The sequence below is a fragment of the Staurois parvus genome, unplaced genomic scaffold, assembly GCF_062004578.1.
Source record: "Staurois parvus isolate SC_StPar_1 unplaced genomic scaffold, SC_StPar_1.0 ptg000092l, whole genome shotgun sequence".
Taxonomy (NCBI): domain Eukaryota; kingdom Metazoa; phylum Chordata; class Amphibia; order Anura; family Ranidae; genus Staurois; species Staurois parvus.
In genome coordinates, this window is record NW_028317888.1 from 804,497 (window position 1) to 818,159 (window position 13,663).

General features: G+C 44.7%; 1 protein-coding gene across 1 annotated transcript in view; it reads left to right on the plus strand.

Annotated features, from left to right (window-relative positions):
- Window positions 1-2,039: 2,039 nt before the first annotated feature.
- Window positions 2,040-13,663, plus strand: part of LOC149468102 (uncharacterized) — a 79,111-nt gene continuing 67,487 nt past the window's right edge. Inside the window, exon 1 of the mRNA XM_089670637.1 lies at window positions 2,040-3,458. Coding sequence (XP_089526763.1) covers window positions 2,117-3,458 — 1,342 coding nt within the window. The 5' untranslated portion in view covers window positions 2,040-2,116. The remainder of the gene's footprint in view (window positions 3,459-13,663) is intronic.

Here is a 13,663-nt window from a genome sequence, read left to right on the forward strand (position 1 = left end):
GTGTAAAATAAGTATTCGATCCCCAAGCAAAACATGACTTAGTACTTGGTGGAGGAACCCTTGTTGGCGAGCACAGAGGTCAGATGTTTCTTGTAGTTGGTTCCCAGGTTTGCAGACATCTCAGGAGGGATTGTGGTCCACTCTTCTTTACAGATCTTCTCTAAATCCTGACGGTTTCTTGGCAACTCAAAGTTTCATCTCCCTCCATAAATGTTCTATAGGATGAAGGTCTGGAGACTGGCTAGGCCACTCCATGACCATAACATGCTATTTCTTGAGCCCCTCGTTTGTTGTCTTGGCGGTACGTTTTGGGTCATTGTCATGCTGGAAGACCCATCCACGACCCATCTTTAGTGTTCTGGCTGAGGAAAGAAGGTTCTAATCCAAGATTTCACAATACATGTCCCCTTCTATTGGCCCCTCAATGCAGCAATGTTGGCCTGAACCTTTAGTAGAGAAACAGCCCCAAAGCATAATGTGTCCACCTCCGTGCTTGACTGTAGTGATGGTGTTCTTAGGGTCATTGTCAGCATTTTACTTCCTTCCAACATGATGAGTCAAGTTAATGCCGTAGAGATCAATTCTGATCTCCTCTGACCACAGCACTCTCTCCCAATCCTTCTCTGAATCATTTAGATGTTCATTGTCAGACTTCAGACAGGCCTGTACATGTACCTTCTTGAGGAGTGGGACCTTGCGGGCTCTGCAGGATTTCAGTCCAAGGCAGCGGATTGTATTACCAATGGTTTGGTGACTGTGGTCCCAACTGCCTTGAGATCATTCACAAGCTCCTCCCATGTAGTTCTGGGCTGATCCCTCACTTTTCTCATGATCATCTTTACCCCATGAGGTGACATTCTGCATGGAGCTCCAGTCCAAGGAGGACGATTGATGGTTACTTTGTATTTCTTCCATTTGTGAATAATCGCTCCAACAGCTGTCTCCTTCTCACCAAGCTTCTTGCTGATGGTCTTGTAGTCCATTCCAGCCTTGTGCAGGTCTACAATCATGTCCTGACATCCTTTGACAGCTCTTCGGTCCTGCCCATGGTGGTGCCCAAGAAAGAGATTCTGTGGAAGGTGTCTTTTATACACATAATGAGTTGTCGTTGGCAGCACCTTCTTATATTGACAGGACTGATCTGTGACCACATGAGCACCTAGCCAGTCTGTGGGAGCCAGAATCATTGTTGGTTGGTGGGGGATCAAATACTTGTATTACTCACTGAACTGCAACTCCATTTATAACATTTGTATTGTGTTTTTTTCTGGATTTTTCTGTCTCTATCATTTAAAATACACCTATGATAAAAATGATAGACCCTTCATTTCTGTGTAAGTGGGCAAACCTACAAAATCTGCAGGGAGTCAAATCATTCTTGTCTCCACTGTATACTCTATGTTGTACATTACATACTCCTGACCCCTGCACTATATACTCTGTTGTACATTACATTATCTGACTGTATAGTCCTAACTTTTGTTTCTGATATAATAAATTGTACATTAAATAGTCCTTACTTCTTTTGCTCCCATTTCCTCCCAGCTGGACGTTTTATATCGGATGATGTGATTGGAGCACAGACTTTTACATGGTGATAATAATGTGATAACATCCTCCAACTTTGGACCCTTAAACAGAAAGTGATAATGAGGGAGGAGTCAATACCCCAATGATGGTGGTCTTCAGGATCAGTCCAGTCTTCATCTTGGTTGTTCTCCCCCCATCCTCACTCTCTGACCTCTGGTGGGGCTCAGCCCCGCTGTTCTTCATGACTAAATCATGGACTAAATAAGGAAGTGCAGTACTTCTTGTGTTGGGAAGATGGTGATGAGTGATAGAGGGGGTGGGGACCCTCGTCCTATAATCCCCTCATCACTGTCCCTCCTATAAAAGACAGTTCTGGTTGTTTCCTCACTCTCTGACTAAGGTCCATGAATAAAGAAATGACCTGGTAGGAGATCAGAGGAGCCATTTCCTAGTTCCCTTGAGGGTGGAATTGTAAGCTCCTCAGAGACCAAGCTGCCTGATGTGGGCGGAGTCCTGGTTTGGGGGAACCAATCAGCTCCTGTCTAGTAATCCTCTTTGTCTTTGTATTTTAGTCCATGGCCGGGAGATGAGGAAAACCTCCGAGGATTGTCTCACTTTGTCTCCAGACTGGAAAGTAGAAGATGAGGACATCACACAGTATAGTCCAGGAGAAAACCCGGCTCCCTCCAATGTTCATCTGGCACCACCCAGTGTAGATGGACCATCGGATTCCTCGTATCCTGAGGAACCTCAGACTGTGCGGGACCGGGCCGGCCTTCCAACAGAGAAGAGGTTCTCCTGTACAGAGTGCGGGAAATTTTTCCCTTCTAAATTCCATCTTAATGAGCATAAAAGATCTCACACAGGTGAAAAACCATATTTCTGTCATGTGTGCGGGAAATGTTTTTCACAAAAGTCTAATCTTAAAACGCACCAAAGGCTTCACACAGCTGAGAAGCCATATTCCTGTCCTGAGTGCGGGAAGTGTTTCCATTATAAATCCAAACTTGATGATCATAAAAGATCTCACACAGGAGAGAAGCCACATTCTTGCCCTGAGTGTGGGAAATGTTTTTCAGCTAAGTCCAATCTTTACACACATCAGAGATCTCACACAGGAGAGAAGCCGTATTCATGTCCTGAGTGCGGGAGATGTTTTTCAGAGAAGTCTAATCTTCACAAACATCTGAGATCTCACACAAGGGAAATGCCATTTTCCTGTTTTGAATGTGGGAAATGTTTTTCAGTGAAGTCCAGTCTTCACAGCCATGGGAGAATGCACACTGGGGAGACGCCGTTTTCCTGTTCTGAGTGTGGGAAATGTTTTTCAGTAAAGTCCAGTCTTCACAAACATCTGAGAATGCACACAGGGGAGAATCCGTTTTCTTGTCTTGAGTGCGGGAAATGTTTTTCACAGCAGTCCAGTCTTTGCAGACATCAGAGATCTCACACGGGGAAGATGCCATTTTCCTGTTCTGAGTGTGGGAAATGTTTTGTACAAAAATCAGATCTTGTCAAACATCAGAGGTCTCACACGGGTGAAAAACCATACTCATGTCCTGAGTGCGGGAAATGTTTTTCAGCTAAGTCCAGTATTTATAATCATCAGAGACTGCACAAGGGAATGAAGCCATATTCCTGTTCTGAGTGTGGGAAATGTTTTGCACAAAAATCAAAACTTGTTGTACATCAGAGAAGTCACACAGGGGAAAAGCCGTATTCCTGTCCTGAGTGCGGGAAATGTTTTTCAGACAAGTCTATTCTTTACAGACATCAGAGATCTCACACTGGGGAGAAGCCACTTTCCTGTCCTGAGTGCGGGAAATGTTTTGTATACAAATCAGGACTTGTTATACATCAGAGATGTCACACAGGAGAAAAGCCGTATTCCTGTCCAGTGTGCGGGAAATGTTTTTCAGACAAGTCCAGTTTTTACAGAAATCAGAGATCTCACACGGGGAAGAAGCCGTATTCCTCTCCTGAGTGAGGGAAATGTTTTTCAGACAAATCCAGTTTTTACAGACATTAGAGATCTCACATGGGGGAGAAGCCACTTTCCTGTCCTGAGTGAGGGAAATGTTCCTCAATGAAGTCCTGTCTTTCTGTACATCAGGGGTCCCACACAACCCTGGAGGTGTATTGGTGCCTTGAGTGTGGGAAATGTCTTCTAGATGAATGTTGCTGGACATCCCAGCTCTCATGTGGGGAAGAAGCACACCCTGATATACACCTCAGATATACTCCATGGCTGATCTTCATCATGGAAGGAACAGTTGATAAGGAGATGAGAGGCCCCCAAAGACATGGATGAAGTGTGGGACCGGGTCGGCCATTGATAGAAGAAGAGTAAAAATGGAGCCAATGTTCTAGCAGAAGCTCTCACAAACACTTGGAGGTCTGATGGAGGTGTGGAAGTGTGAGGTCCTGCCACTGTGACAATGACACCCGGTCCTCCTGGCTGCTGTTTGAGAAGCTCCAACATGTATTTTGTGAGCAGAGAAAACTGTTCTAGGTTGTCAATGGATTTGGTAGTTCCGGGTCAGGACCTGGAGCTTGAAGGTTCCAGAGATTCTTGGTGGGGACAAGTCCTTCAGTCCCATGTGCTAGATGCCTGCAGCCTGTGTGAATACATAGGTGGGCAGGATTGTTATAGGCCAGGTCTTCTGCCATTTGGAGACAGGACCCTGTCAGGAGAGCTGGGGGTTCCTGCTGGAGACTGCATCCCTTGTGAGGTGGGATTCCTTGCCCAAGGACTGGGAAAGTCAGGACAGCTCCAAGAGTCTGGGGGACCTGAAGTGGCTTGTGAGTCCAGGGGGCTGGAGGGAATCCCAGGGGCTGGAGGGAGTCCAGAAGTCAATGGAGGAGTGATCAAGCTTGAGGGGGGTGGGGAACCCTATGTAGAAGCCAGGAGTGGACCTGTGTAGTGAGGTGCTGTAACCAAGGCTGAGTAATCCTGAAGAAGTCCTAGTCTGGGGGACCAGTGTAAAGATCAGTGGTGCTGCTGAAGTGTAGCCAGGTGAGCTAGCATTTTCAGTGATCTGATGTGTTGACAAAGCTGGAAAATCCCCTGCGTGGGAAACCTTATGGTGTAAAGACTTTCATTTTCCTTCTTAATAAAAGTGGGCTGTCGTGCCGATAAACCGCAAGTCTTGACTGACGTGGACTCACTTACAAACATCTACCACAGGAGCTAACAAACCCCCATATCACAGAGGGATTTCAGGAAAATGCTGCATTGAGGCCACTAGATGGAGCTCACCATCATAGGAAATCATTGTGTAAAATAAATGATGGCCACAATGTATCTCGGCGGGGGAAATGCTCCTCACATTTGTCCAACTAACTTTCACTTGCAGTAAGTTTTTATTATTAAAGTTTTGTAGGATACATTGTGCAACTCGTACAAATGTTCAGAAGTAACCAACCCATGAAAACAATTCCAGCGTGCATCCGTAAATCATACAAGAGAATGCAAGTGATGGATATAAAGATCAATGAGCGCGGCGTGTTACAAGATCGGGTTTACAGTAACCATACACATTGTAAGAATGGCAACAAGAGGATAATTAGGGAAGGAGAAGAGAATAAAATGAGGGGGAGGGGAAATCTTGAGTTAGCCATAATTCGGGAGACACTCTTGGACTGGGTGTGAGAGTCGGGTCCTGCACAGAGGATAGGCAAGATACCCAGTAACCAAGGCCTCCCAGGTCAGGGGGCCGAGAGAAAAGGAAGAGGGAAGGAAATAGAACAAGGTGGTAAGATGAAGAACAGATGGAGGACATCGGGGACCCCCTTACCAGAAACCTGGGGCCTCAATGCCTATAGCAGTGTGTAGATGTCAGGGGACATGGGGGGGTGAGTGTAATGTATACACGGGGCCCAGGTTTCTAAGAATTTCTTATTAGACATCTTAGACGGCATCTTTGCTAAGATGGACTTCCACGAGGGGGCCAAGCTCTTGTTTCCAAGTCTTTGTTTTGCCGCTAGTAGAACATTTATAGCCAATTTTAAATTGGGAACTTGTGAGGTCTTGGGGGTTCAAATGCCATAAGATGTACCAAGGGTTCCTGGGAAGGTGGCAGGTTAGTAATGTTTGTAGCCATTTTAGGACCTTTTTAGGATCGCCCAAAAGAGGACAGAGAGGCAAGTGAGGGGATATGAAGTTTCTGGAATATTTATTAGAGTCCCCAGTGCAGAGTGTGTGACCCATCAAGAGGCTGATAGACGTAGGTCTGGATTTAGGAGGACTCCATGGGAGTGAATGGTGAGAAGTTTGAGAACAGAGCAATGCTTCTAAGTCAGCCCATAAGGAGCCATGTATTGTGGTGTAAAGGGGGGTTAGTGGGGTAATCTGGGCACCAAGAAATATTTAGTAACATTTGGAACACCCAAACCTCCTTGTTTCTAATGTATAAACATATATATAAAGATAAAGCAGCGCTGTGTGATGTTCCTATATTGTGGGCAGATATAAATAATGAAACCAAAGCAAAATGAAAAAATGAATAAATAAATCACAGTCCAGTAATGGTGCTCGCTGATTCCCAGTGCAAAAGTTAGAAATGCGCACTAACCAGAAACGTATTAATAATGCGCATGTGTATATGATATCATGGAGATTCCCCTCTCTTTTCTGGTCTGGTAATGGGCAGGAGATGGAGATAGTAGAGATGAAGCGCCCTCGTGTGGTGAAATTGAGGTCCAGCAGGTCACAGAAATCCTTACAGAAGTGTAGTTCTGTAAAGGAGTTTTGGTAAAATTGCCACTTTTCCATCACTGATCCTTCCTATCCAGGAGAGGTGAAGATGAGTCCAGGACAGAAGTAGGACTCTCAAGTATTTGAAAGTGGGGATGTAGTTGGCCTCATGGAGTGTGTTGTACGAGCGAGGGAGATGAATGCCCAAATAATCCAGGTAGGAGGTGGGCCAAGGAAACTATCATTCTGTTTTACAGAGGCGAGCGCTGCATTGGAAAGGGAAATGTATGGAGTACAGAGAATAGGACTGGCCGGGAGGTGTTGGGTTGGACCAAAGTAAGTGAAAGATCATCAGCAAACAATCTGACTGTAACCAGTTCAGGACCAACCACCACACTTATACTGCGGCAGGGCAGTCCCTCTGTTCCAGATCACATACAGTACATGTACACGTGTGAGCCCACCGCCCTGACTGTGCTGTCATTCAGTACACCACAAGCCGATTATCAGGTCCAGGCCAATGATTTGAGGCCTGGACCTGCTGATCACCTGGACCTGCTGATCACCTGTACAGAATCAGAGATCATTCTGTGTCCATATTTATAAACACAGGAACTGGAAAGGTACACTAGTGAAGAGGAGCACAAATAATACAAAGTATTCCCACAAGCAGCTAAAAAAGGTGATAAACAATCAATAAACCAACTTAACAGGGAATTCAACTAAAACAATGCTGGCCACACCTAAACATACTCATATAAATGTGTAAAAATGTCAATAAATAGAAATACAGCGCCGCGCTTTCCTTAATTGCTTTAAGTCCTCCCTATAGCAGAAATACTTCTACAGGGCGGAGTCCCTGCACAAAATCATGTGTACATATATATATTTATATATGTGGTTCGTGCTCCTGTGGTGACCGCACGCATGCACCAACCTGCCGTTGCCGTGATTCAGTTCCTGACCGATCAATCATCATGTTCAGGCCAGTGATGTTCGGATCTGATGATCTATCCCTGCCCTATCAGAGATCTTCCTGTACCTGTGGTTACATTACACAGGTACAGGAAATGAAACAATCTTCTCTCTCTGAGCACATTCCATCCCAGAGAGAGAAGAAAGATCCATGCATTACACACACACAGTAAAATCACATTTAGGACTCATTTAACCCCCTGATCCCCCCCAGTTAACCCCTTCGCTGCCCTGTCACCAGTGTCATTAGTACAGTGTACAGGTTGTTTGCTGATCACTGTATTAGTGTCACCAGCGACTTCAGATAGCATTAGCGTCAGTTAGTGTCCCTCCCAGATGGTGTCAGATTGTCCGTCACTACATCAGTCATCACATTTAAAAACACTAATTAACTTGTGAGCCACTGAGGTGTACTGACAAATATGTGTATTAGGTCGCTGGTTAGTTTGCCCACTCTCAGAAGATGTGCATTTAATATCAATTAAATATTTATGTAATTACCGCGCTCTAATACCAATAAAAGTGCAAAGTGTTTATAAAAGAATAAAGATACAATATATGGTGACTTATGTGATTAAATAATAAAATTCAATAAAATAAATTAAAATGGTGATATCATAATACCAAATCACTGAATGTGCAATATTCATATAGATGTGCAAATGTTCCATAAATAAACCACAGAAAAATTCATGGTGGAATAAATATAAAAACTAAATACTATATAATGTGAAATCATCAACAATACTGTCCCAAGTGACACTGTGCAAATGATATTCCAGCAAAAGCAGATATACTCTCCTTCAATATACGGATTGGTTCTTTGCAGTAATGCTGTGAGCCTGTGAGGGATACTCCCTCCTTTGATCCGTTTCTTAATCCACTGCCTTTGTGTTCCTCGTATGTCTCGTGTAAAAGAGGAAAAAACAACATATGGTGCCTTATCCCAGAGATAAAAACAGCTTTAATGTGCTTCCATAATGCACTCACATGTATTATATAACATTGCGCTTTAGATGTGTCAATATCCGCAATTTGCAGTAAAGGACAAAGCAGAGGGTGTGTGTCCACACAAATTCAGTGCTCGCCGTATGGTAGATGAGATGCGCGGTGACGTCACTGCCCCTCCCCAATGCGTTGCGCTACAGGGATTTTGTATCTTCGTCCGGGGGATGTTGTGTAGCGCAACACGTTGGTGAGGGGCAGTGACATCACCACGCATCTCACCTAACATACGGCGAGTACTGAAAGTGTGTGGACACAAACCCTCTGCTTTGTCCTTTACTGCAAATTGCGGATATTGACACATCTAAAGCGCAATGTTATATAATACATGTGAGTGCATTATGGAAGCACATTAAAGCTGTTATTATCTCTGGGATAAGGCACCATATGTTTTTTATTTCAGTCATCACATTTAACACCTTGATTGCCAGGAAGACGCTCAAACACAATAAACCTCCATTGCTAGTATAGTGTCTAAACGGATCAATATCTTTGATCAGATCAGCACTATACCAGCATTATCAATAGTATAGAGTCCCCAAAAATGCAGCATTAGTGGGATCAGCCCCGGCACCTGCCAGCACCTGCGTTTAGCCCCTACACTTACCCCCACTTCTCCCCCAGCAAGTGCAGTGTCAGTAGGTCACTGTCACTTGATACATTGCACACAAAACCGCAGTGTTGGCAGAATCAGGCCTGATCTCTGTTAGTACTTGGAAGCCAATTTTTTTGTAGCAGTTCAAGCAGTCCCTGACAGCCAGGTGCTCTCTTTTTGAGTCGCACTAGGTACCTAAAAATTTAGTGGCCAAAATGTCAAACGGAAGGTACTCTAGTGAAGAGACTTACGGGATTCTGAGCATGTCAGGTGAGAGCGAAGGGGAAGACTCACTGACACAATCAGAATACGAACCTGTAGACAGCAGTGCTACCCTGACAGATCGCTCAGACGATGGAGAAGAGGTTCCTGCTAAGGTCAGGTGTACCCGACCCCATTCCCAGGGTGATGAGGTGTTACAATCACATGATGACTCTCATATGCAGCAGAATGCCAGTACTAGTGCAGCACTACCTTTTGGTGAAATGGCAATCACCAGCTGCCTAGTACAACTTGGTCTTTCACATACCAGCACTGCAGTATGACTTGGTGACGTGGTGAGTTCCATAAGTGCAGTACAAGCTGGTGGGGTGGTGAGCACAAGTATTGTCCAGCAACCACCAAGAATTCACACACAGGCCCGTAGAGCCCCTAGTATCCTTCCAGATGTGCTTGCAAATCCTGATTGGCAGCCCACAAATTCTGCAGCACCCGTACTTCCCCCATTCACTTCCCAACCCGAAATTCAGGTGGAAACAGCAAATTTAACTCCTCCCCTTGATTTTTTGGAGCTGTTTTTCACGGAGGATCTGTATCAAAGCAATTTACATGCACAACAATTTATCGCCACCAACCCAAATTCAAACCTTGCCAGACCATTTGCATGGAAACCCATTACGGCTTCTGAATTTAAGGTTTTTTTGCACCTAACCCTCCACATGGGCATTACTAAAAAAAATGATTTGCAGTTGTATTGGTCCTCACACCCGATTCATAATATGCCGTGTTCTCTGCTGCCATGGCCAGGAATAGATATTAGTATATAATGCAATTTATGCATTTCAATGACAATACACTCTGTCATCCTCGGGGTGACTCTGAATTTGACCGGATCCACAAAATTCATCCCCTTGTAAATCCCCTTAACCAAAAATGTGCAGATGTCTATACACCCCACCAAAACATCTGCTTTGATGAGTCCTTCATTAATTTTTCTGGCCACCTAGCATTCAAACAATTTCTCACCAGCAAGCTGGCCAGATATGGGGTCAGACCTGTATATCAGACCTGTGATTTGGGGGGGATGGTGCTATCCTGGTATTTCAGGGCCTCCAAAACTGTGATAGGTAGTGAGGAAGTGAAATGAGGAAGTTACGCACCTTCAGGCTTTCAAAGTGGTCATTGGATTTCAGGCTCCTGTATGTGGCTAGGCTCCCAAAAAGTCTCACACATGTGATATCTCCATACTCGGTAGAAGTAGCGGAATGAATTTCGGGGTGTAATTCCACATATACCCATGGCTTGTGTGAGAAATATATCATTTAAGTGTCAATTTTGTGTAAAAAAGAAAACTTGTGTAAAAAAAAAAGGCATTGGACCAAAGAGGATTACTCCAAAGAGTTCCACATTCATATGATTGGTGTTTTGGTGTCCAGGAATTCTGGTCCATTTCTATCATTGCACCATGGAGAGTATTCTTCCCATCCACACTGCAGTGTAGTATGATGGCTGTAGGACGGAGGATAGGAAGTGTTGGTCTCAGGAGGAGAAATAAAGCACAGCGGATCATAGGTACAGATCTATCGAATTTGGACACAGCTATGCCAGCAGACTAAAAAAGAGAGCAAATGGCAGAGTGATCCATCCCGGTTACAGTGTGTTTGTATCTATGATAAATGACAGGCTAAACCCACCTGGAGACTTTCTCCACACCTGGAGTGTGCTGAGTTCTTGGAGAACGTCTACACAGTGTTTCCAGATTGGCTTTATCACCCCAACGAGCTCGCTCCAGTTCATGGATGTCATCATTATGTTTGGAGGATCTCACCAGTCAGGAGCCTTTCCTGTCATCCTACATGTTCCCTTCTGAGGATTGTTCTATCCTTCCAAACAAATGTATGAAATCATGGATGAGTCCTCCTTCTATGTGATCTAGAAGATCTTCAATCACAATGTCTTTATGGATGAAGTGGATGGCCCAGTTTATATATTATTTATTGCTTTACAGCTTTATTCCCTCCAGGATTCATTCTTTATTTATAGAACCATTCAAGGAAGTGTTCTTACTGTGAGAGATCTCCACCACCATTCCTCTGTGACCATCACATCCTTGTCATTTATGTCTAACATCTTCATTATGAGAGGTTTGATTTATATTTTTATACTTTAAAGAATATTTTACATTTTTGTGAAGAACCGTCCCTTTGTGATAACATTTTGCTTTTTCTGTTTCAGCTTTCTCCCCTTTGTAAAGCTGCATATGTTAGCGGCTGTTATGGAGACAAACATTCTACACTGTTTGTTTAGGGAAATGTGACCTTGTAGTCTTTCACTTCTATAGAGTTCATACTGTATTTTTGTGTTGTAGGGTTTTGTTGTGGGTGGGGAAAACCCAATGCCAGGCTGTCTGGTGGGGGTGAAGCTGTATATACTGAGCTGTGCTTAATAAAGATTGATTCATTTCACCCTACGTGAAGTTCCGACTCGTGGTTTGGGATATCAGGGAAAGGATTGGTTTTGAGCTCTAATACCTGCCTTGGCAGAGCACTGGAAGACGTGCCAGAAAAGGGGACCATTGGCTGAGACACATCGCTCCACACAAGGAAGCCCAGGCGGAACGGTTCCGCCACAATTTTCTTTACCAAAAAGATTTGATTTCAAAAGGAATCTGTTTTAATTTATTTTCTATATGTAATAAAATATCTTTGTTAAAGTGTTGGTTCCATAAGAGCTAGAATGATTTGTTCTTCCTTATCTTGTGTTATATTTGAATTTCCCTGGTAGCCGTGTAAGGTAGATATTTCACAGGAATGATTATTCAGGCTCCGTTCACACAAATGCGTTTTTTAATGCTTTTTTCTTGTTTTTGGAAAGGGTCAGGGACTTATTTTTGAAAGCAAAAAGCAGCATTTTTGCTACAATAGAGTTCAATGGAGTATCTGCTGAAATGCATGGCAGTGTGTTTTTGCATTTTTATTCTGCCCAACAAAAAAATATTTCACTTTGAAAAAAAAAAGCTGAACAAAACACAAAACACGGTGAAAATGCATCACAAACGTATCAACATGCAAGTGTACAATCCAAACACTCATGTTCCTGTGTTACAAATGGCGGTGTGTATAAGTGGGTGCTGCAGCGACCGTCGGCTGGAACTGAACAGAATCAGCGAGGGAGAATGTCGCCAGCACACCGAGGATCACCAATATGGGGCCAAAAGTTTTAATGTACGATCACATAGTTACAGCAAGGCAATGTTTCAGAGTCTCGCAGGACCCCTTCATCAGGCATGTGACAAAGGGTCCTGCGAGTCTCCAAAATGTTGCCTTGCTGTAACTATGTGATCGTTCATTAAAACTTTTGGACCCATATTGGTGATCCTCGGTGTGCTGGTGACATTCACCCTTACAAACATATCAAAAACTCAAAATGAACTGCAAAAAGTACTGCAAAACAAACAAAAAGCAAACTGCAAAGATGTGACTGGAGCCTTACAGATGTTTCTCAGGGCTGCAGTTCCTCTGAGCTCCACAAGGTGGTGATATCACTTCTGCCCAGACAGGAAGTCTCTATGGAAGACAGACAGGAAGTGATGTCAGGCAGGAAGTTCCAGGTGGTTTTGAAGTAGAAAAGAGACGTTACCAGAAGTGGCAGCAAAGGAGGTAATAAGATGTTATTTCCTATTTACATCCAGTAACCCCCTGTCACGTCCGCCCTCTCCCTCCACGGTCACGTCCGCCCTCTCCCTCCACGGTCACGTCCGTCCTCTCCCTCCACGGTCACGTCCGTCCTCTCCCTCCACGGTCACGTCCGTCCTCTCCCTCCACGGTCACGTCCGTCCTCTTCCTCCACGGTCACGTCCGTCCTCTTCCTCCACGGTCACGTCCGTCCTCTTCCTCCACGGTCACGTCCGTCCTTTTCCCCCACGGTCACGTCCGTCCTCTCCCTCCACGGTCACGTCCGTCCTCTACCTCCACGGTCACGTCCGTCCTCTTCCTCCACGGTCACGTCCGTCCTCTCCCTCCACGGTCACGTCCGTCCTCTCCCTCCACGGTCACGTCCGTCCTCTTCCTCCACGGTCACATCCGTCCTCTTCCTCCATAGTCACGTCCGTCCTCTTCCTCCATAGTCACTGTGATGTCTTTTATCTCCAGCAGATGATGATACACACATATATAGTGTGGGAACCCAGATGAACCCCTTCAGGGGCAGAACATTCCCCTACTTCCGGGGCCGGAACATTCTCCTCATTGTGGAGATAAATTCTAGTAATATGGTCCTCTAAACAAACAGCACTGACAATAAATAGACAAGACAAGGACCATCCTGACCATACATGGCCTACAAAGGACAATGATGACACTACACAGGCAGCCAATGGGCAATCATTACACTATGCAGCCAACACAATGATGGAGTGCCGGGGTCAGGAGTATGGAGCATAGAGCCCCTTACATTGCTGCTCAGGAGGAAGGAAACATTCCTTTTTAACAAGAAATGTATATAAATCTGAGGCTCTTTTAGGAATGTCCGGGGGGGTAAAGAATGAAAGGGGCTTTATAGCGACTAAAACATTTAATATGTGTAACATTCGCTGTTTATCTCCTCTTCCCCTCCCCCACCTGTCTCCAGCACCGCACCCGGGG